The sequence below is a fragment of the Indicator indicator genome, chromosome 20 (genome assembly GCF_027791375.1).
Source record: "Indicator indicator isolate 239-I01 chromosome 20, UM_Iind_1.1, whole genome shotgun sequence".
Classification (NCBI taxonomy): domain Eukaryota; kingdom Metazoa; phylum Chordata; class Aves; order Piciformes; family Indicatoridae; genus Indicator; species Indicator indicator.
Genome location: NC_072029.1, coordinates 19,600,896 through 19,623,926, shown reverse-complemented (window position 1 = coordinate 19,623,926; position 23,031 = coordinate 19,600,896). Strand labels below are relative to the sequence as shown.

Below are 23,031 nucleotides of genomic sequence, written 5' to 3'. Positions count from 1 at the left end.
TACTCCAGGGCTCCAGCGCTCTCACAGGGAAAAAGTTTTCCCTTCTATTGCTGTGGCACCTTCTCTGCTCCTGCTTGCCCCCGGTGCCTCTTGTGCTGTCCTTGGACATCCCTGAGCAGAGCCTGGCTCCAGCCCTGCACATTTTATCACAAGCCATGAGGGCAGCCCTCAAGCTCCTCTGTTCCAAGCTCCAAGCCCCAGCTCCCTCAGCCTGGCCTCACAGGGAGATGTTCCACTGCCTGCAGCAGCTTTGTGGCTCTGTGCTGGACTCACTCAAGCAGTTCCCTGAGGTCCTTCTTGAGCTAAGGGGCCCAGAACTGGACACAAAATTCCAGATGTGGCCTTAGCAGGGCAGAGCAGAGGGACAGGAGAACCTCTCTGACCTACTCCCCACAGCCCTTCTAATGCACCCCAGGATGCTGTTGGCCTTCTTGGCCACAAGGCCACATTGCTGGCTCAAGGGCATCCTTCTATCCACCAGGACCCCCAGGTCCCTCTGTGCTGGTGTCCAACAGGTCAGTCCTCAACCTCTCCTGCTTCATGTGGTTGTTCTTTCCCAGATGCGGGACTCTTCTCTTGCCCTTATTGGATTCCATTTAATTTCTTCCTGCCCCACTCTCAGCACGTCCAGGTTTGGCTGGGTGCCAGCAGAGCCTGAGGGGTGTCACCATGGCTCCCAGTTTGGTGTCAACAACAGACTTTCTGGCAGTGCTTCTGTGCCCTCAGCCAGGGCTATGACAGCACAGATGTGACACCATCAAACAGACATCCTTGTCCTCAGTGCTGCTTCCCAAGTCTCAGGAAATGCATCCACATCACCTCACTCAGACAATGAAAGGAGTTTCAGAGGTGCAAAGTGAGCTACAACCCCCAATATCAGGTTCTGGAATCTCCTGCCATTCACAGAGCTGTCTGGCAGACGCCACTCATGTACCTTCCACCTGCTTGTGTAATCACTTCCCATGGCTGTCAGAATGCTCAAGCTGAAGATGTAAAGTGCAGCACTGCCAAGCACTCAGGAAGCAAGCTGAGCATCGGGTGAGGTCAGGCAGGTGCAGCTGAGCAGAGCTCAGGGAACATTAATGACAAAGAGCTGCAGTAAGCAGCATTCACTGCTTCCGTGCCTGCTATCACGGGGTGAGAGGGGGCACAATATGCAAAGGGACATTTACAGCTCTGAGAGCTCTTTGTGCAGATCTCCAGAAACAGCTCTGATGAGTGAGCAGAGTTCAGGCCTCCTAACCAGTGCCTTACAACTCCCTGCCAACATGTGGCAGGCTGCATTGCTGCAGCAGTTTGAGGTGCCGCTCATCTGCCCCATGCGTATTGCTCCCCAGCAGCAGGAACAGAGGTTCTACAGGGCAAGGAGCTGCAAACCAGCCATGAATGCTGCCCTTCTGCCAGAGGCTGGCAGGGAGGCACTATGACCGTGGTGTAGCAGGCAGCAAGCCACTCTGATCCCCTTTGGTTCATAGCCATGTTTGGATCATGCTAGACAGCAACAGCTCTTCCTGTTACTATCTTTCTCCCCAGAACAAGGCTCCAAGCTCTCTGTTATTGATCTGGATGATAAATGCACACAACAACCACTATGGGAAGAGACAACTCTGCTTCACAGCTGTCAAAACCACAACTCCCCTTGGTAGCTCCACCCTAGGCACAGTCTCACATTAGTCTTGAACTTTACAGTTTGACAAGAACCAGGTAAAGGCAGATGCCAACCTCATCCTTCTCCAGAGCCTAGTCCAGAGCTCTTTCAGGAGAATCCATTTCCACTTCTCTTTCAGAGTGTGCAGGAGGCGGACTGGGAAGTGTATTTCATTCCCATAAATCCTGCATCCCTACAAAGCTGGCTGCAGTTTTCTACCCTTTCCCCTCCCTCTCTGCTCCCGGCAGGATGCCCAGGCTGTTGTCTCTTCCTGGGGAGTGAGGCCTGCTGTCAGCCTTGGCAATGCTGCCAATTGGGCCTCGAGAAGCCTCACTGGGGCCTGGAGCTGCCAAGCTGAATTTAACTGCACCACAATGGTGTGGTATGAGGGGCAGAGAGGCATGGGGGGAAAGCGTGAAGGCCTGGGTTTGCTGGCCTGGTTTAAAGGCAGGTTCTGGAAGAGCTAAAAGAGCATCTGTCTGGCTCTAAACTGAGACACCCTCCCAGCACTGCTGCAGCCTCCTCTGGCCCCTCTCCAACAGGTCCCTGTCTGTGCTGAGGACTCCAGAGCTGCCCCAGCACTGCAGGGGCGGGGGTCTCATCAGAGCACACCAGAGGGGCAGAATCCTCTCCCTGCCCCTGCTGCCCACACTGCTGGGGATAAGCCCAGGACAGGCTGAGGCTGGGCTCGCAGCGTGGGTGCCAGCTCCTGTCCAGCTTTGTATCCCCAGCACCCCCAAGTGCTTCTACTCAGGGCTGCTCTCCAGCTCTTCATTCCCAGCCTGGATCGATGCTGGGGGTTGTTCTGACCCAGGGCAGGACTTTGCACTTGACCTTGTTGAAGCTCAGCAGCTTCACCTGAGCGCACTTCTCCATCTTGTGCAGGTCCCTCTGGATGACATTCTGTCCCTCAGCTGTGTCACCCACTCACCTGGGTGTCATCTGCAAACTTGCGGAGGGTGCCTGGATCCCACTATGTTTTGATGAAGTATTAGACAGTATTGGTCCTAATAGAGACACTGATCTTCATCTGGACATTGAGCTGGATCCACCCCCTGGATGCAACCATCCAATCAATTCTTCATTCACTGGATGGTTCACCCATCAAATCCATCTCTCCAATTTAGAGAGAAGGGTGTTGTGGGTGACTGTGTCAAAGGCCCTGCAGAAGCCCAGCTAGATGACATCCATGGCCCTTCCCTTGCCCACTGCTGTAGCCACACCACCATAGGAAGTCATGAGGCTGGTCAGGCAAGACTTGCCCTTGGTGACGCCATGCTGGCTGTCTCAAATCACCTCCCTGTGATCTTGGTAGAGCTCCTAGGACGATCTGTTCCATGCTCTGCCCAGGTACAAAGGTGAGGCTGGCAGCTTGGCAGTTCCCAGGGGTCCCCTTTCCACCTTTCTAACAATGGGTAGATGTTTCCTTTTCCCAGTCTCCAGGGACTGCACCTGACTGCCAGGACTGTTCCAGTGTCATGGAGAGTGGCTTGGCAACTCCATCAGCCAATTCCTTGAATTATTGTAATTCCTCTGCACCTCAACAAATCATCCCAGACAGATGGCTGGGTTCCGGAAACCTGCAAGTGTTCAGCGAGGGTGAGAAGCCACCAGCTCAGGATGACACTGTGCACTCCTCAGAATGATAGAGCAATGCTGAATTTAATAGATGAGCTACAACCCCCACCCCAACCCAGCAGTCCCTGTGTGCTCTAACTCTTCCAAGAGTGGATCATTGACCTTTACAGATGGAGACATTTTACATCTAGAGTTTGGTCACTGAACTTAATTAAAGCAACTCTGACATTTGCAGCCTTTTTGTACTGTACTGACAAGCTGGGGTTTAAGATAAAAGGAAGCAGGCTTGCCCATGTTCACTGAGGTATCTGGAAGTACTGCTCCTTGTCCTTTGGCAGCTAAGATGGACATTTAAATGAAGCAATTAAGTCCCAGGAACGTCCATGTCCATCAAACAACTCTACAGTGTAAATATACCACCAGAGCAAGGTCTGAAAAGCACAGCAGAGCTGCTCAGCAGAACACCTGCACAGGCACTTTGGGAAGCTGTGGGTGTTGTTCATCTGACATCAGCTTTCTCTTGAAAGGTGGAAGATTCCTGTACTCCTCAGGTTCATCCAAGGAGAATGGAGATCAGTCTGGCCACCAGAAGCACGTTGAGGCTGTTTCCCAGCAGGCGGTAGCGCTGCTTTACTGTCACCTGCTCAGGAAAACCTGGAAGAAAAACAGCAGGAGGTCAGCCTGGGTTTGCTTTGAGTTTCAGTGAGAGGCACCATATGCAGGTACCACAGATTTCTACCAGGGCTTGCTGTGAGCAAGGCTTGCTCAGTGAGTCACCCAGCAGCTCCACCATTCTCCATGTCCCCCAACACTGATCCAGGCAAGTACAGCACCTGATATGGCTGCACCTGGGAAGTGCACAGACTGGCAGGAAGAGGGGAGGTCCAGCAAAACATAAACTGGCCCAGGTCATAGAATCATAGAATGGTTTGGGGTGGGAGGGACCTTCAAGGTCATCTACTTCCAACCCCTCTACAATGGCCAGGGACACCTCCTAACAGACCAGGTTGCTCAAGACCTCATCCAACCTGGCTTTCAACAGGCTTGGAGCCTCCATAACTTCTCTGGGCAACCTGTTTCAGTGCCTCACCACACTCATGAGGAATTTCTTCCTAATGTCTGCTCTAAACCCAGTTTGAAGCCAGTGCCTCGGGTCCTGTCACTACAAGTCTTTGTCAAAAGTCTCTTCCCAGCTCTCCTGTAGCTCCCTTCAGGTACTGGAAGGCTGCTCTAAGGTCTCTGCAGATCCTTCCCTTCTCCAGGCTGAACAGCCCCAACTCAGTCTGGAGAACCTGGAGATTCTCCAGCTCTCTGATCATCTCTGTGGCCTCCTCTGGACCTCTAACAGCTCCATGTTCCTGTGTTAGGGTCTCCAGAGCTGGGATACCTTTCCAGGTATGTGAAAGGGTTGTGTTGTCCATTGAGCACACAAAGGTGATCAAGCTTCTGAGCATGAGGTTGCCAGCAGCCAGCTGCTCTGATTCAGCCTGAGTGAAAGATGAACAGCAGTGGTGGTGATTCAACCACCAAAACCCATTTGCTAAGCCTCTGAAAGTTGCTCATTCCTAACCAGAGCCCCAGGTCAGCAGAGGCAGCTGAGCTCTGCTGCACACAAGCACAGTGTGTGCAGGCAGTGAGACCAAGGGGCATGCCAGAAAAATCCTCTTCAGGGACCACTCAGGACAAAACATGGTTGGACAGTTGTTGAGCCAAGGGTGGAAAGCTGAGGAGGAGGTGCCTGGGAGGAGATGTTCCATCTTTCTCTGCCAGATATTAATGCCTCAGATGTGGACTGCTTTGGTAAACACATCTTGAGCCAGCTCCATCCGCTCTGCTCAGCTTCCCAGCACTCACATTTGGGCAACCACTCTTCTCTCCTTGGAACAATCACTTCCACTCCCCCCCACACCTCCTTAGCTGAAGTTTCCACATGGAATCACTGAATACACATTTTGAAGAGGACACAAAGATAAATGTGCACACACAGAGACATGCACTTACTGCCCAAAAAGCTCATCTAAACAGTTCAGTTATTCCTCCCCCCTCTTGGCAACTGAAAACATGAATTTATTTTCAGGGCTTACCGTGTCCTTTATCCCAAGCCTTGTAATGTTATCTTGCACCTTCTACCTTCTCAGCTCAAGAGCAGCCAACATCAAAGGGCAGACTGAACAGCTTGGTAGGCTGTTCAGAGCCTCTCACCCTGCCACTGAGGCTGTGTCACTGATGGTTCTGTGGTGCTGCCACACTCTGCTGGCTTCCCACTGGGCTGGCATACATGTGGGAAGAATGGCAGAGTCAGCCTGACAGGAGCCTCCTGCAAGCAGGCAGCAGGTGAAGGCGGCTTTCATCCTGTTCAGTGCTGTTGCTGCAAGACCCACAGCAGAAGCCAAGACACATAGCTGCAGCATCTATTTCATGGAGTGCTGCAGCATCTATTTCACGGAGCTGAGGCATCTATCTCACGGAGCTGTGGCATTTATCTCACGGAGCTGCAGCATCTATCTCATGCAGCTGCGCTTTGTGGGTCCTTCTCTGAGAGGCATAAGCTGTGCAATCCCTTCCAGATAAGCATACCACTTTCTCACGGTGGCTTTCTGGGCGATTCCCTCGGGTGGAGGCATTCCTTTGAGGATTGTTTTGAGCAGAGAGAAGGGGCCTTGCACTACCATATCCCGTGTAATGCGAAGCTTCTCTGTCTCTGACAGCTCGGGTCAGGGACAGCAATCCCTTTTCCCATTCAGAGTACCTCCTTTCAGCATCTTTAAATGCTGTTGAAGAGAATAAAAGGGCTCTGCCAGGGCTTTTGGGTGCCTTTTGGAAAATCCCACAATAGGAGGCATGTTCAGAAAAGCCCCATTCTGCCCTTAAGGGATCTTGTGGGTGTAGAGGGCCCAGTTTCTGATAAGCCTTTAATTCGTCTTTCAAGACATTTAGGCTTTCACTGTGCCTTGGGGTCCAGTCCTAGATTCTGTGCTTTCTAAGCAAGTCATAAAGGGGACGAGCAACTACTGAGAAGCCTGGAATGTGCTTTCTCCAGTAACCCAAGGTACCCAAGAGCCGTTGAAGCGCCCTTTTGTTGCTAGGGATTTGGCCCTTCTCAATAACTTCCAGAGCATCCTCTGGTACCGATATTGCCCCTGCTACCCACCAGGACTTGAGAAATTTGATCTCTCAGCTTGGGCCTTGACATTTGGCTCGTGGAACTTGTAACCCGTTGTGGGTTAACAGTTCGCAGATGGCTGCAGCTACCGAGCCCACCTTATCTTTGTCATTTCCCCTGACAAAGATGTCATCTATGTACTGGTAGACACTTACATCCTTTGGGATCTCAATAGTGTTTAGCAACGCTGCTAAGGATTTGTGTGCGATAATGCCTGAGTGTTTGTACCCCTGTGGGAGACGATTAAAAGTGAATTGGGAACCTTGCCATGCGAAAGTGAACTGAGGTTTGTCCTCCTCACGCAAAGGAATCATGTTCTTGATGTCCAATGAAGCCATCCACGTGTGTGATGCAGCTTGGATCGCTGTCACAATTGCTGTCAGGCTCAGGACTGTGGCTGTGAGAGGGGGTGTATTGCTGTTGAGCTTCCTATAGTTGATGGTGAGTCTCCAGCATCCGTCAGCCACTGGCCAAACAGGAGAGTTGTAAAAGCTGAGTGGGTTCTGGTGATGATTTGTCTTTTTTCCAGGTCTGCGATCACTTCAGTAATGCCTTGTCTGGCTGCTGCTGGTAGTGGGTATTGTGCAACGCATGTGATGCTTGATGTGGGCAAGGGTGGAGCGGCTTGTAAGGTGCCTGTCTGAGCAGTTTTGGTTCCTCCTGCTCCCATTCCGTAAGAGCCAAAACACCACAGTGTACCATTAGGGAGATACCATCGCTTACCAGCCAAAACACCGAATCCTAGGATGTTTTCTGGGTAAGGACTCAGGGCAAGGTACTCCACTTATCACCAGGAAGCCACAGTCTTGTTTTAGCTAGATGGCAAATGTGAGGCATTCCTGTAACACCCTATATTTTTATCCTTTTCCAGGATGGTAGGATCCTCAAGCATTTGGCTAGTTGCACATTCAAAACACTGATTTGTGCCACTGAGTCAATTAGGAATTTCACAGCAGTTTGAGTAGGTCCAGTGGGAATCAAAATGAAAGGTTCTGGATCATCAGACCATTGGCAGGCATTAATGAAGCGATAAGTGAGGCCTGGATCAATCACCGCTGTATCTAATTTTTTGAATTATTTGGACTTTAACGGTGTGAAGGAGTTAACTTCCTTGCTGGGAGAAGTTGTTTTAGGACTGTTGCTACAGGCTTTACCTTCCCTTTTGCTGTGGCTGCTCTTGCAGTACTTGTCCCATTTCCAGCTGCCAGATTTATTCTGTATGTGTAATACCATTTCCTTCACTAGCCATGTTGGCATTGGCTCTAGGACACATTCAGGTATATTCAAAGACAGTGCTATTCGGTACCACTTCTCTCTTGGTGAGATGGAGCGTTTAAAAACACGCAGCTTATCTCTCTGTTGGCAGGAATTTCTCCCTCTGGGACTCCCAGAGTGAGTACTCTTTAACTCCAGGCTGCTGCGTGGGCTCGGAGGAGCCGTGGCAGGAGAGGCGGAGAGGCCTTGGTATGGTGCACTTCCTCCTTCTTCCCCTGCGGTGCCACCGCATGGTTGCCTTTAGATCCAGTGTGTTGTTTCTCACTGGAAGGCCTTGGCGTTAGCATATGACTGGAGTAGCCCAAATCTCGGTCTTTCAGGGATAGTGTCATTAAAAGCTCCTCCCAAGTTGGATGGTGTACTTGGGGACCGGTAGAGGTACGGTTCATCTTGATCGCTCATTCAATTTCCTCTTTCTTGGCATCACATACATTTTTGAAACCTGCTGGTAGCCCACGGATCAGAAGTTTGAGTCATACGGGGTCTACCGGGGCGTCCAATGGGGAAGGATGCGCTCTGTGATCGTATATTGCTTGAACGCATGCTAACCTTTTAATCACAGCAGTGAGTTCAGCCGAACTCATAACCACAAATATCTCTCTTGGTTTGCCTCTGTCTATAAAGTCTAAACTTCCAGCCCAGTGGGCAATTCAGGAAGTTAACAAGTGGTTTTCTTCTGGACCCATACCCAAAAATACTGCATGGCCCCATGAGCAACCTTTTGCTTCACTGCAATTCAAAATAATTGTTATCCCTGCCCAATTCCATAACGTGATACAAAAAGTCTGTTACCATCTCATCCGGTGTGCGTGCAAATGTGTCTTGCAGCTCACGTAGCTTTGTTCCGCTGTACGGGTGAGTATAGGTGGTTGTTGTCCCTCGGCCATGGTGGCTATCCATGTAGTGTTCTTTAAGAACGGGACGCAACCGAACGGGCTTGCCCTGTATGAGGTCTTCCTCGGAGCTGTAATCTGTATACTCCTGGTTGGTCGGATCTTTCTCCATTTGGGAGCTTTTAGATTTTTTCTGGGCTTTGCCTTTCAGAGCACTGCTGACAGGCAGATTCAATTCACATGGGTACTGCTGACGTGCTGGGCTGAGCGGGTGCATTCAAATTCACCATTCGCATTTGGAGGCTCGTCTGCTCCAGGGAGACTGTCAGTCCGAGGTCTCACACTGCAGTAGAGTTCGCTACTTTTAAGTCCTGTTTGTGCGGTTGCTGTGAGGGTAGCTCATAAAAAGAAGGTACAGGGGATCTGGCTCCAGATGCCAGATGTGAACATCATCGGAACTAAACGGTCAGGAAGTCCCGGGAAGGTTGAAACAGAGTCTGTATGTGATTCTGCTAATGCTTTAATAGCGGTGCTGCTTTCTTTAATTTGCAGTGTTAATGAATCATGGAGTTTCTGGTTTTGTGCCTCCGACTAAGTCTCTTTCCACCAAATTGTTTTTTTTAATCTTTTCCTCTAATGCTATAAAAATTTGTCTTGTGCTCGCGTTATGCAGGACCCGATCACAAGAACCCTCTCCTCGGCCATTGCTGCTGGTTCAATGCATAGCTCGATCACATACTCGGTCAGTTTTTCAATGATTTGGTCCAAATTTGTCAAATTTTCTGTGGCCCATTCTATATTAGATTTTTTCAGTACATATCCCATTCTGCAGAAATGTTCACCTATTGAATAACCCTTATGCTGTGCCATAACTGATGTGAAATGTAAATTCGCAGTGAAAATGAACGGCAGAGATATGCATGGAGATTTTATAAGTATTTATTTACATGCTATATTACAAGTTATTTACAGTCGATATTTACAGGTCCTAGTATTCAGTTGGAAAGAATCAATTCTGCAGAATGTATATATACGGGTGCTTTGAACAGCTGGAGAGGATTTAGAAGTTTAGAAAGTGAAACCAATTCAGAAAGAGGTAGAGAGAGAGATGGGGAGTGCTTGTCGGGGACCTGCAAGCCCACAAACAGGCGGTTTGGCACAAACCACAACAGAAACTCTATGAAGAAAATATTTGGCTGACTCACGAACTAAAGAACTTTGCAAGATCTTTCCTTGATACTACGTTTGTATTCCCAGAACTGTAGCATGGATGTGCCGTAATAAAGAAATTGAAAATGGCACCGACCATGTGGCGCTGTGCCGCGTGGTTGCTGCTTCTCCTAGAATGGAAAGGTCCTGGGAATTTTCCAGTGAGCCTCGGAGGCTTTTGCAACTCAGTTCATGGAGCGCGCTGTGTAAGAAGAGCTTCCCGCTCTGAGGGAAAAGCCTTGTCTCTGGGGTCACAGGTCACAGCAAAAGTGGCTTCTCTGCAAGGATGAGGAGACCTTTTCCGCGATCTGCGGGGATCAACTGGGGAGCAGCTGGTCCTGCCGAAGCGATGTCCCCACTCCGGGGCTGTAGCAGTCCAGGATGGGCAGTGCACACGGGTTACCATAGTTCCCTTGCTCGCTCAGCAACAGTGGCGATCCATGGCGATGCACTTGGACACACCGGTTCGAGTCCCAGGTAAAAGTGGATCCTTCGGCAGCGCAGGGCGCAAGGCAAACACGGGCATGCACGGGAGCAGGCACAGGTACAAGCACGGAGCACTTGTTTACCCAAACAACCCCGATTTAACATTTGCCACACAAACACTGGTCCAGTGAGCATCTTTTGTCCACAACCATCAACCAATGAAATGATGTTTTACCAAATGTAGTATGAGCATAACCCTTAAACAAAGCCACCACAAAGTTTACCACAACGGGCCCAGGCAGGTTGTTTACCCAGACTAGGTGGTACCAAGACTTTCCCCCCCTCTCCAGAAGGGAGAGGGAAGAGGGGGTTCAAGCTGAACATGTAGGGACATGTCTTGGCACTATCTGGGATGTAGTCTTGGCCACAAGCATCATTCACCACACAGAGCTGTGCTAAGAAAAATATTCCCTCCCTGGAGGTGTTCAAGGCCAGGTCTTGAGCAACCTGGGCTGGTGGGAGGTGTCTGTGCCTATAGCAGGGGGTTGGAACTGGATGAGCTTTAAGGTCCCCTCCAACCCAGACCCTATGAAGAACCCCTGCATGTTGGCATGCAGCTCAGAATGCTGCTGCAGGCACTCAAACACCTAAGCTTAGTGCTGGCAGCTCTGATGTTTGGCTTTTCAACCTTGGTAACTTTCTGTGAATGCAGAAATGTTGAATGTAACTGTAAATGAGAAAAGCAATGAAAACTGCACAAGAAAGGAATATATGAAAGCCATCAGCACTCCTCAGAACTCTAAGCCACTGAGGACATCCAGGAACAGTGTAACAAACTACTCAAGCCCAATGGTGCTTGTGCACTGAGGGATAATCAAGTGCTGTGATGGCAGCAGGCCAAGCTCCTCAGCGGGCCACACTTCTGTAACAGCCACACTTTTGCCTCTCTCTTCACAAGGGGAACTGGTGAATGCCTTCAGCCTTAACTCTGGTTGACCCATGTCCCAGCTACTGGTGTTGCTGAGTCTTGTTCCTTGGCTGCCTCCTTCTCCACAGAAGGTAGTACCTGACCAAGGGTTGGCACTGCCTTTTCTAGAACACAGACATGACTTAAGGGATCACGGACTGAAGAGTTTGATCACTCCTGAAGAAAGAAGCATCTGTATCTTCTGAAATCCCATCTCTGTCAGCAGCTACAAATGTGTGGAAGAGAGACTGCAAGCAGCTCAAACACCAAGGACCATTAACAGACCTCCTAAACTGGCAGGAGATGTTGACTTACCATGGCTGTGAGTCATGCTAAGTAAATAGCTTCAACTTCAAGCAAAAGTATCCCTTCACAACCACTCAGTAAAGAAACATTTCTCATGCAAAGGCCTTCTCCTTAGCTCATAGAGATAACCTAACCACAGGAGCTGGCTCTTATGAAAAAAACTAGTGGGAATTCAGGGGACTTCAGCATCAGACAAATAACAAGAATCCCTCATGAGAACTGAGAGGTCCAAACTGAACTGCAAACCAAGAAGCATGGATTTTCGTCCCCAGTAAAAAGAACAGACTGGCAGTTCTGAAGAATGATTAGAAAGGAGTATTTTGGAGCACATACCAAATTCCAGGGGGAATCCATGAAGATTTGCTATTTCTCTTGGGGTGAAGTACCTCAGCTTTAGCGTTGACAACTTCATAAGCTTCTCCTCTTCTGGCAACTCCTCAATGTGTTTAAACACTGATTCAAGCTATGAAAAATATCCAAACCAACACATATCACTGGTGCAGCCTACACAGCTTCAACTTCACACTTCCTACCAGAACATTTCTTTGCTTATGTCAGTATCAAAGCCAAGAGCCTGTTCTGCTGGGAAGCATGACTGAGGTTGTACTCTTGCAGCCAGTGTCTCAACAAACAGATCTGCAGGACAGAAATCAGTGTTGCCATGAGGCCTTTTCATAGAATCCCAGAATGCCAGGTTGGAAGGAACTCAAGGATCACCTGGTCCAAGCTTTCCAGGAGGTGGTGTAGACTTATTCTTGCTTCCTTGAGGTACAAGCTATACCAATATGGATGAGGCACTTAAAGGACTATAAGCACTTATTAGTCACAGGGTAGTTACCTAGTGTAAGTCCACAGCAGCACATCCACAGGAATTCAGGTCTGTGGGTGCATTTGGTTGAATTTGTTTGCTTTGAGATTACCTGGAATTATAAACTGCATTTTTCTCATGCTCAGAGATGCCAGAGAACATTGGTGAGCTGCACAGAAGTGCAGAAGAGGAGCTGCGTAAATCACCTCTGAATGATGCTTCATTGCTGCATTTTTACTTTCCCCAGCACCAGAACACCACTTTGTGGGGCTCTCAGTATCCACAGCAGAGCTTTGCAAAATACTGTCCCTTCCCAGGTAAATCCTGGCTTTGGAATTCAAACATGTTAGATATTTGACAGGATTTGTGGATCAGCTCTGTACAGCAAACTGCCCCTGCTTCACAAATCTGCACTGTAGGTTACCCACAGAATGAGTCCTTCTGACTGCTCTCTCAGCCTTGGGAACCTTCTGCATGACACTGCAGATGATGCAGAAGCAGCAGCTCAGACTCTCCCCAGAGAGAGGCACACAGATGGTTTTGATTTAAATAAACTGCTGTTTAGGAACACAAAGTAAATAGACTGGAAGCTCAACTGCCACCAAAACAAGGGTGTTTTGTGTAAATTTCAGAATAACAAAGCAGAAAACAGTTCCCCCCCACCCCCAAGTTTCAAAACCAATCACTCCTCTGTGTTATTGTACAGACCCTTACCTGCACATCCACTGCTGTCTGCAGCACTGAGCCTGTCCCCTCCACGTAGTGTCCATACCTGAGCAACAACAACAGCAAGCTGCAGTTAATGACTGTGCCACACCCTGCAACCCTGACAGCTGCAAAGGAGTGTGGAGGGGACTTGTGTTCTTTTGCTCAACAAGCAGTCTCCTGGACAGAGAAAGCAAAAGGCCTTGTTGACGACAGTGCTGACCCCGGGAGTGCAGGAGCCTCTGGAGATGTTCGCTGGTGGTGAGTCTGCAGCCAAGGCTCGAGGGTTTATCACACTGCTGCCTTACCCAAGACCACCAGAAAGCCGTGCAAGAGCAAGGAGTTCAAGCATGGCATCCTCAGAACAGGCCATCTCCACTGCACAAAGCAATCCTACATTCAGGCAGAGTGTGATAAAGGCCAGATGGTCCCAGAGACTCGAATTAGCTCTCCATACTCAAAGGAGGACCATCAGAGTGAGCCTCCAGCCTTCACACCAATGGGTAAGGACAAAGTGGCTCAGTCAGGTTTAACTTTTGGTGATGGTGGACTTTCCACAGAGGCAAGGCATGGGGGATGGCCAGGTGCATCAAGAAAACTATGTCTAGCAGGTCTAGGGAGGTTCTCCTGCCCCTCTACTCTGCCTTCGTGAGACCACACCTGCAATATTCTGTCCAGTTTTGGGCTCCCATATTCATGACAGACAGGAACCTGCTGGAAAGAGACTAAAGGAGGCCACAAGGATGATGAAGGGATAGGAACATCTCTGCTGTCAAAAGAGACTGAGAGCCCTGGGGCTGTTTAGTCTGGAGAAGAGAAGGCTGAGAGGGGATCTGATCAATGTCTATCAATATCTGAGGGGTGGGGGTCAAGATGAAGGGGCCAGGCTCTGCTCAGTGGTGCCCAGTGACAAGACAAGGAACAACAGGGACAAGCTGGAACCCAGGAGGTTCAACCTCAGCATGAGGAGAAAGTTCTTTGGTGTGAGGGTGCTGGAGACCTGAAGCAGGCTACCCAGAGAGGTTGTGGAGTCTCCTTCTCTGGAGACTTCCAAAACCCACTTGGATGTGTTCCTGTGTGACTTGCCCTAGGTGATCCTGCTCTGGCACGGGGGTTGGACTGGATGATCTCTGGAGGTCCCTTCTGACATCAGAGCAGTAGAAGGAAGAGGAAGAAGAACCAAATAAAGAAAACAAATAACTCCCAACTAAGCAGTAAGCAATCTTTGACTCTGAAACCATGTGCTGGCTCTTGGGAATGCTCTGTGGCTGTCTGCACAAGGAGGCTGCTCTGCAGTCTCTCCCAGGTTATCATTTCAATACCATCATGGGCTCTCAGAAATATGCTCTGCTGGTGGAGCCATGGCAGTGTTTGAATGTTCTGGGTAGCAAGAGTCTGAGTCAAAGCAGCAGATGGCTTCTGCAGAGAAGACAAGCTCTGGAGGAATCCCGCAGTGCAGGGCTGTGCTCTGCATCAACCCTCACCAGACACAATCCTCTCCTTCTGCCTGCACATCTCTAGAGACAGTGATGAAGGTCTTCTGCTCTGCATGCCAAGCCTTCTACAGTGACTGAAGGAATGGTCTCCTTCCAGCACAGACACAGCACAGCTCAGCCTGCAGGGCTGCGTCTTCAGCTTCAGAGTCTTTCTGCCAGGATCAGCAAGAGCAGGACTCACTTGAACGTGAAGGGCTTGGAGGGCTGCTTTAGGATCAGAACAAAAGGCACTCAACAGAGGTAGATTAAAGCATGTGGAATGGAGCTGTGCTGCAAACTGCATCCTGGGAATGCAAGAAGTTCAACAGTGCAATACAGCACTGAGAGCCTTCCCATCTCACAGAGCAGCTGATCCTATGCAGCTGGATACAACTGTGGCAAAAGAAATACACCAGGAGACATGTCAAAATGGTGTTTGCGAGCTGTACTGGGGGAAAGAATCTGCTGGTGGAATCCATGCTGCATAAAATACCCCAGTCTAGGTAACTGCCACTAGAGTACAGTACTCCTCACACAGAAAATCCTCCAGCTGGTTTGGGGGGGCTGGGGAGAGAGCGTGTTGGTACTTTAGGACAGCTGTGGGCAGATGGCCAGTGTGAGCTGGATTGCTATTAATTAGCATTGCAGCTGCTGACTACAGGGAAATGAACCTTTCTGCCTGAGAACATAATCAAAGATGGTAATTTCTGTCACAGGAAAAAAAATGATCCATTGATTTTGTGACATTTCATTCCCAGTTATAATGAAAGAAGGTGGCTTAAGAAATCACAAATCCTCGATTTTTATCTGACTAAAGGTTCCTCACCCTTCCTCTTTAATTCTGTAAGCTTTCAAGAAAACCTTTTTATGTCTTGGACATAATATATTATTTCTGGGTACCATATGTTCTATGACTAACAAGAAGGTTATTTGCACAATGCTGGAGAGAGCTTCTGCAGCTCATGTTACAGTTTCAGAAGGTTTGGCTTCTCTTCTCAACAGCTTGAGGAGGTTACAAGCAGGATGACTGCACCTACAGGAGCTTGCTCTGTTCTTCACAGTGTACAACTTCTTACAGCTTCAGTCACTACAGACATCCTCCTAAGAGGAACCATGCTGCTGGCAGTCTCAAGGAGCTCAGCAACCATCTTCCTGTGAGTCCAAGGTCAGGAGGGAACACAGGATCAGCTGCTCAGTGTCCTGCTCATCACAGGCCATTACATTTTGCCCTATGCTCCACCAAAACCTCTCAGAAGACAGGCAGAAAGGCAAAGAGCCCTGCTGCAATACTGGTGTTAGAGGTCCCAGAATTAGCAAGGGCTGGAGAAGACATACCTGGATTAGCCTCATCACTCAAACCTTGCTGGAAATATCTGAAGAGCAGTCAGAGCTGAGGGAAATCCTTCTTGCAGTCTCCAAGCTGGTAACCAGTATGACTACTAAGACAGGCACCAGACTGGCATCTCAGCAGAGGGACTCTGTACTGCTTGGGAGGTTGTTCTGCTCCTCCTCCTTCCTACATCTCACACTTCACAGGAATACAAACCCAGAACTCCTAGAACAGAGACAGCAGCATCTTCCCCTGGCCTCAGAAAGTGACCTGGATGAAGCCTAAACTGCAATTATAATCCTTCTCTTAACAAGGAGCTGTAAATTAGCATAGAAACAGAGAGTTGTGCTGGCTGGAAAAGCCCTCTAAGATCATCCAGTCCAACCAGCAAGCCAACCTCACCATGGCCAACAAACCACTTCCCCAGGTGCCATGGCCACAGGTTTCTTGAATACTTCCAGGGATGGGGACTCCACCATCACCCTGTGCAGCCTGTGCCAGTCCCTGACCACTCTTGTAGCAAAGATATTTTTCCTCATCTCCAACCTAACCCTCCTCTGGTACAATTTCAGGCCAGTTCCTCTCCTTCTATTACCTAATACTGGAGAGACCAACCCCCACCTCACTGCAGCCTCCTTTTAGCCTGTTCTCCAGGCTGAACACCCCCAGGTCCCTCAGCTGCTCCTCCCCAGCCCTGTTCTCCAGACCCTTCCCTAGCTCTGATGCCCTTCTGCGGACATGCTCCAGTCCCTCAATCTCCTCCTTGACTGAATGGCCCAAACGTGAACCCAGTACTCAAGGTGTGGTCTCACCAGTGCTGAGTACAGCGAGACAATCACTTCCCTGGTGCTACTGGCCACACCATTCCTGATTTCAGGCCAGGATGCTGTTGCAAAACAACCACAAACCACCAAGACATGTTCTAGTGCAAACACTAGTGGCCAGTTTATTTTTGGTGACACTTAAGACATACATGAAGAATGCAAGAGATCATTCTGGCCCAAGGTTTTTATTTGCCTACACTAAGAAACAGATCCTAAAAGATTCTGAATCCACCATAACCCAAAAGAGTAAGGGCTGGAAGGGGACCTTAAAGATCACCCAGTTCCAACTGCCTGTCATGTCCAGGGACACCACTTGCTAGCCCAGGTTGCTCAAGGCCTCATTCAACCTGGTTGTCAACATTGTCAGCCTTGGAGCCTCCACAACCTCTCCACAACCTGTTCCAGTGTCTCACCACACTCAGGGGGAAAAAATTCCTCCTAATGTCTAATCTCAATCCAGCTTCTTCCAGTTTGAAGCCACTGCCCCTCATCCTGTCACTCCAGGCCTTTGTTACGTGTCCCTTTGCAGAAACATTCTGAGAATTCAAAAAGCCCCCACTGTAATTTGAATAACTCACTGATATTGAACACAGTCTTCCAGGCCTGAGCTTGTGCCTTCCAAAGCAAAGGTACCGAGTGGCAAAGCTCCTCTCTGGCTGCCTGTGTGGTGTCTGAACACTTCACAACCTCCAGCAGCCAAACTGATAATAGCAAGGTACTGTTACGGTAGGGCCATGACATGGCACAGCACAAACCCAGACAGACCTTGGGATGTCTAGACAGGTTCCCTTTCTCTCCCCTCCTTCTGCAGAAAGACAGGGCAACGTGGGAAAAGGAACAAAGGGGACAGGACTCTGCCTGTCTGGTAAACAAGTTGTTTACCTGGGTGAGAGCACATAAGCTGACCACTGCTCCCCCAGATACAAGGTCTTTGTTTCTGCCTTTTATGGCTATAGCCTGGCAGAAGGCCTTCCCATTGGGCAGCTACAGGTTAGCTTCAGTGCCCCGTTGGACCAACTGACCTCTGGCATTTTGTATATATACAAGTGACTAGGTAGTCAGCCTTGCCTTGCCTTGCTCAAGCTTGCTGAAGCCTTGCCTTGCTTCAAGCCTTGCCACCCCGAGTTGCCCTGCCCTGCCTCGAGTGCCCAGTCCAGACCCTGGGATAAAGCCAGGAGCCATACACATGCAAGCCAGAGAAGCCAGAAGCCTAGAAGCCAGAGCCACCTTAGTCTGCTTCCCCTTGCCACCAGCCTCGTGCCGTACCTCAGTTTCCCCAGGAACCATGCAAGCACTCGTCGCCAAGAGCATCGTTAACTGCCCGCCTGCCGCCGAAGCCAGACCAGCCTGGGACCACGCGGTAAACCTTTCCTGCCTTACGAGAGCGCCCCAGAGCTCATGCAGCAGCAGCAGCAGCATCCCCGTGTGGGTGAAACTCATTCACTGCCCTTTGGGTGTAACGGTTCTTACCGAGCCTCCTTTCGCTGTAACTGAGTGCTACCTGCTCTCAGGGACTTTCTCTTTCCAAGTTGTTGCCTCCTAATTTGCATAGAATAGTTTATACTTGCCCTAAGACTGCATAATTCCATTATAAATATATCTTCCAACCGTACAACCATCCTTTTAACAAATAATAAAGGGTTACTATTCTTACTAATACCCGTTTGCCATATCGTTTATTATTTATTGTTGTGAGGGTAATTAATAACTATTCCTCCCCTCGACCATAACAGGTACAAATCAGGAAGCTGCTAGACAGGACAGCAGAGATGTTCTGCTCCATCAGATATGATTTGAAACACAACCACCATGCTGGGTTGATGACATATGACCAACCCACAGCTATTCTGACCTATACAGCTGAAAACTCAAGATCAATAAAATGTACAGTGGAGACAGCTGTAATGAGCAACAAATCTGTCATGCATGCCCCTGTCACTTCAGTGAGCAATACAAACCAATTCATTAATGAATCAGTGCCACAGTGCCTGCTGCAGCCATGCTTCTGCAGGGGGGATGAAGTGTCTATGAAGGTCAGCAGTCAATGGCACTGTCTTCTGGGACAGAAGCAGGAACACAGTGTGCTGCCAGCCAGCCTCTCCTGCTAGGCCAGGAAGCACAGTATAGCAGCAGATGTTTTTCAGGGGCCTGTGCCTTTTCTGATGAAATGGCTCTCCTGGTTTTCCCAGGACACAAGGAAGAGCACACTGAACATTTGAGGGCCCGACTCTGCAGCTTACCCTTTGGTGAAGCAAGTGGATCTCCGGCAGCTGGGTTTAACAATGTCCATCAGGGAAGCATAGCGCAGTAGGGACTTTGGTGGTAAGAAATACTGACTTTGCTCTTCATTCTCCTCTTCCAGGAAATCTTCTAGCATTTGAATAGAAGGATCAGTGTCCTGACTCTGCTTTCTTTCCATTTCTTCTGCTGTTTCAAGCTTAAAAAGAAAAGGCCCTTTCAGTAAACTGCTCTTGCTGTTGCCATCCAGACCAGCGTTTGAACCCAGACTCTTCTCTTCAGGAGACAAGGAAGAACTAACTTCACCCTCTTTGCTGGCAGCTTTGTCTTTGAGGAAGTCTTCTAGATCCTGATCTGGGAATCTTGTCAAAATCTAGAACCAAAATGTGATTAAAAAGTAAAAGAACTGCCATTTGATAAGGGCCTCGACAGCAGACTCTACAGTGAGAACTCCTTCAGAGATGCTCAGAGTAGAGCAAGTAACACTCAGAGTTATTGTCATGGAGATCTCAAAACACGTTAGCACCAAGTTCTGCTGACCTCCTAGCAATGGTATCAGGAATAACTGCCTTTGCAAAAGGACCTTCCCAAGGGTGTGGGAAAGGTAGCAGAATGCAGTGTTCTCTAGCCCACTCTGGCCCACAAGTGTTTGAGGATGCCTAAGCCACTGGCATGCAGTTCAGTGCTTAGAAAGCTCACTACCCAGGCTGAAAACCTTCAGCTTTCCTGCTGGTATCACTTCTACCTCTCTCCATCCAGCAGCACACACAACTCAGCTCAAGATGCAGCACCCAGTCTCTGTGGAACAAGGCAGATTCCAGTGCTCTCTGCCAGACTCACCTGACCAGGAGCCCAAAAGCGAAAGGGGTCCTGGTGCCGCCGTGCCAGCAGGAAATACCGCAGCCTGGAGTTGGGAATGCCGAGCTGTAAGTAAGACCACAGACTCAGGGCATGTCATCAGGGAGGGAAGGTGGCCTACAGCCCCTGGCACAGCTTGTCTGCCATCACATACAGCAACAGCACCAAGCCACATGCATCCATGCCCAGGTGCTCCCAAGGAAACCAGCAGGCAGTTTGTTCTCTGCACCTCACAGCTGTCACTTTCTCTGCCAGTGAGCAGCAATGCAAACAAATTTTTGTGGGAGGGAAGAAGAAAACTGGCACTCATCATGGCTTCTTGGGATAGGGAAAACCTGTCTTCTATTAGAAAAAAAAGCAAAACGACATCTCCTTCCCTTTTGAATAAGGAATTAAGACACCTAGCAAAGAAAAAAAGAAATGCACCACATGAGGTTTGCAAACTCCCCTCTGTCAGCTGCTCTCAGTCATCTACAGCCCTTCACTCCTTCCATTCAGTCTTGTGCAATGCCTCCAACCCTTCAGTTGCCAGGGCAACTTGCAAACAAGGCCCCTCCCCCCACAAACGGCAGAGTCACATTTTCTGTGCTGGGAAATCCACAGGCGTCAGCACTTCTCAAGCACTGGGGCTCCTGCAGGGAAAACTACCCTCCTGCCCCGAGGGTGCAAACCCCTGCCTCCTTAACAAGCATCAGAGGGTGGCAGAACAATATGGGACTAGGCTCTGAACAGTAACAGCAGTTTCCTGGTGAGCAATCAGAAGCCATGCCAGAAGGCTTTCTCATTCTACAGAGCACCTTCAGCTCTGGGCATGACTCTTTTCACAGGATCCCAGAATCCCAGAATGCCAGGCTGGAAGGAACCCCAAGAATCACCTGGCCCAATCTTTCCAGCTGATGGTGTAGTAAATGAGCTGGCCCAGCACCCTGGGAAGCTGAGTCTTACAACAAGGTAGGGGACAATTGTATCTGATACAGGAGATAATGAGATGATCCTTAATGCCTCTTCCAGCCCAAACCATTCCATCAGTCTGTGATTTTCAGTGTACTTGGGCTCAGTGCAGTTAGGTAAAGAGTTTTAATACTCACACAGGTTGGAGACAAGAGAAATTCTTGGTATTCAAATTCACAGGTTTCCAGTGTTTGTAAGAGCTCCTTTCTGGCAGTGAAAGGGACAAAGAAGCAATCACTGCCTTCATACAGACCTGAGGCCTTTTTTACCCTGAATAAAACCACAAGAAATGCAGCACCTGACATACTGCCACTCAGCACAGTCAGAGAAAGGACTGCACAGAGAATGACAGATGCAGAGCCCTCCATGTCTGACCATGGGGACAGCAGATCCAAAGCTAAAGTGTCAGGGCAGCCAGAATGGCCACTGCACGCTGCCAGCACCTCACACCTGCTTTGTTGCAAGCATCCCTGCAAAACCCATCCAGCTCCAGGAGAGCAAAGAGGATGTCAACGAGGAGAGCAACCAGGGGGTAAGACATTCTCTTTATTGTGAGTTATAAAAGAAGAGATTAAACCACTACAAACAGCTGCCTACTTCCCTCTGTTCACAGCCATGGCATCAACTAAGCCTCACAAAAGGCTGACACAAGGGCTGGTGACAGTTGGTGGCTCTGGCAGCAGCAGGGAGGCACGGCTGTACCCCATACCACTGGAAGGTCACTGACATGGGAATTGTTTTGAACAGCCTTGGCTTTTCTGCTCCACACAGTTGGAACTATACCCAAAGCAGGAGCTGTGACCTGTCCTGCTGGGACACTGCAGCCCAAGTGTCCCAGCAGGAAGCAAGCACCCTGGCTGGGGTGTGTGCTGAACTACAGCTCCTCCCAAGCCCTGGCAGCAAGACACAGCCCAGGGAATCACAGGGTCTACAGCAGTGCCTGCACTTCCAGTGACACTGTTAGGCACATCTCCCAGGGCCATGTGCAGGAAGAGGCATGATATGGGGCTTTCTTGGTGCTTTAAGGAATGCAATGGAAAGGTCCTGGAGTCCTGTGTCCAGCCCTGGAGCCCCCAACACGAGAAGGACATGAAAGTGTTAGAGCAGCTCCAGAGAAGGCCACAAAGATGATCAGAGGGATGGAGAACCACCCCTATGGGGACAGGCTGAAAGAGTTGGGGCTGTTTAGCCTGGAGAAGAGAAGGCTTTGGGTGACCTTAGAGTAGCCTTCCAGTACCTGACAGGGAGTACAGGCAAGCTGAGGAGAGACTTTTGACAAAGACTTGTGGTGACAGGACCAGAGGCAATAGCTTCAAACTGGAAGAAGCTGGATTTAGATGAGACATTAGGAGGAAACTCATCCCCATGAGTGTGGTGAGCCACTGGAACAGGTTGCCCAAAGAAGTTGTGGAAGTTTCAAGCCTGGAGGTGTTAAAAGTCAGGTTGGATGGGGCCTTGAGCAACCTGGTCTGGTAGGAGGTGTCCCTGGCCACAGCAGGGGGTTGGAACTGGATGACCTTTAAGGTCCCTCCCAAGCCAAAACATTCTGTGTTTCTATCCTGCTCTATTCCAGCAAGCAATGAGAAGGAAGACCACAAGCCCCTGTCCCCTGCTTTGCCACACCAGATGAATGTCTCTGCTGCTCCCAGGTACTCTCATGGACAGCCATCCTCCTCCAGACCCCAGACAAAGATAATGCACAGTCTTCACATGGTGTCTTCAAAGCATTTGAAGCAGTGATGATCTACTATTAACAGAGGTAGTGAAGAAAGCCCCTCTGCTGCTCTGTGATCTTAGCACAAGATACCAAGAGCTCCTGTCATGGACATAACTCCAAGAGCTCTCAGGTGCTAAACCCTTTGTAAGGCCACAGGACCATCAAATTAAATCAGTGGAGTCAACCTGCTAGAGCATATTTTATCTGCTTAGAAAAATAAAAAGTTACTTAGCAAGTTCCTTTCACAGCCTAAGATTTCCATTCTTAAACACCATTTTTAACCCTGTCCCTAACTTCAGATCTAGGAAATAAAACTCCTGCCCTCCCCTTCTGTAGAGTATGTCCTTTATTAACCCTGCATAAATTAGAGTTTACCTTGCAGAAGAGGATTCAAATCCTTTAACATTTTCTAGAAGTAGGTATGTTGGAAGCTTCTGGAGCCTACAAAGGAAAAAAAAGTTAAAACAACAAATCAGAGTAACAAGATGCAACTACATTAGAGTTCAGCTACAAGAACAGTACAAAGGCCAATGGACTGAAGCTTGAGGAAGACAGATTGAGACTAGGGATGAGAAAGAAATTCTTTCCAGTGAGGGTGGGGAGACACTGGAACAGGTTGCTCAGGGAGGCTGGGGATGTCCCTCCCTGGTGGTGTTCAAGGCCAGGCTGGATGAGACCTTGAGCAACCTGGGCTGGTGGGAGGTGTCCCTGCCCATGGCA

The 23,031-nt window shown here is 49.3% G+C and overlaps 1 protein-coding gene across 2 annotated transcripts in view; it reads right to left on the bottom strand.

The window, feature by feature from the left end:
* Window positions 1–3,348: 3,348 nt before the first annotated feature.
* Window positions 3,349–23,031, bottom strand: part of TRDMT1 (tRNA aspartic acid methyltransferase 1) — a 33,189-nt gene continuing 13,506 nt past the window's right edge. The window contains exons 5-11 of one of the 2 annotated variants that reach the window (XM_054389967.1): window positions 22,687–22,752; window positions 20,732–20,801; window positions 19,626–19,709; window positions 18,788–19,158; window positions 12,928–12,985; window positions 11,739–11,868; window positions 3,349–3,880 (exon numbers count right to left, since the gene is read on the bottom strand). In XM_054389967.1, coding sequence (XP_054245942.1) covers window positions 3,780–3,880; window positions 11,739–11,868; window positions 12,928–12,985; window positions 18,788–19,158; window positions 19,626–19,709; window positions 20,732–20,801; window positions 22,687–22,752 — 880 coding nt within the window. In that variant the 3' untranslated portion in view covers window positions 3,349–3,779. The remainder of the gene's footprint in view (window positions 3,881–11,738; window positions 11,869–12,927; window positions 12,986–18,787; window positions 19,159–19,625; window positions 19,710–20,731; window positions 20,802–22,686; window positions 22,753–23,031) is intronic. The other variant, XM_054389969.1, reaches the window with a different exon arrangement.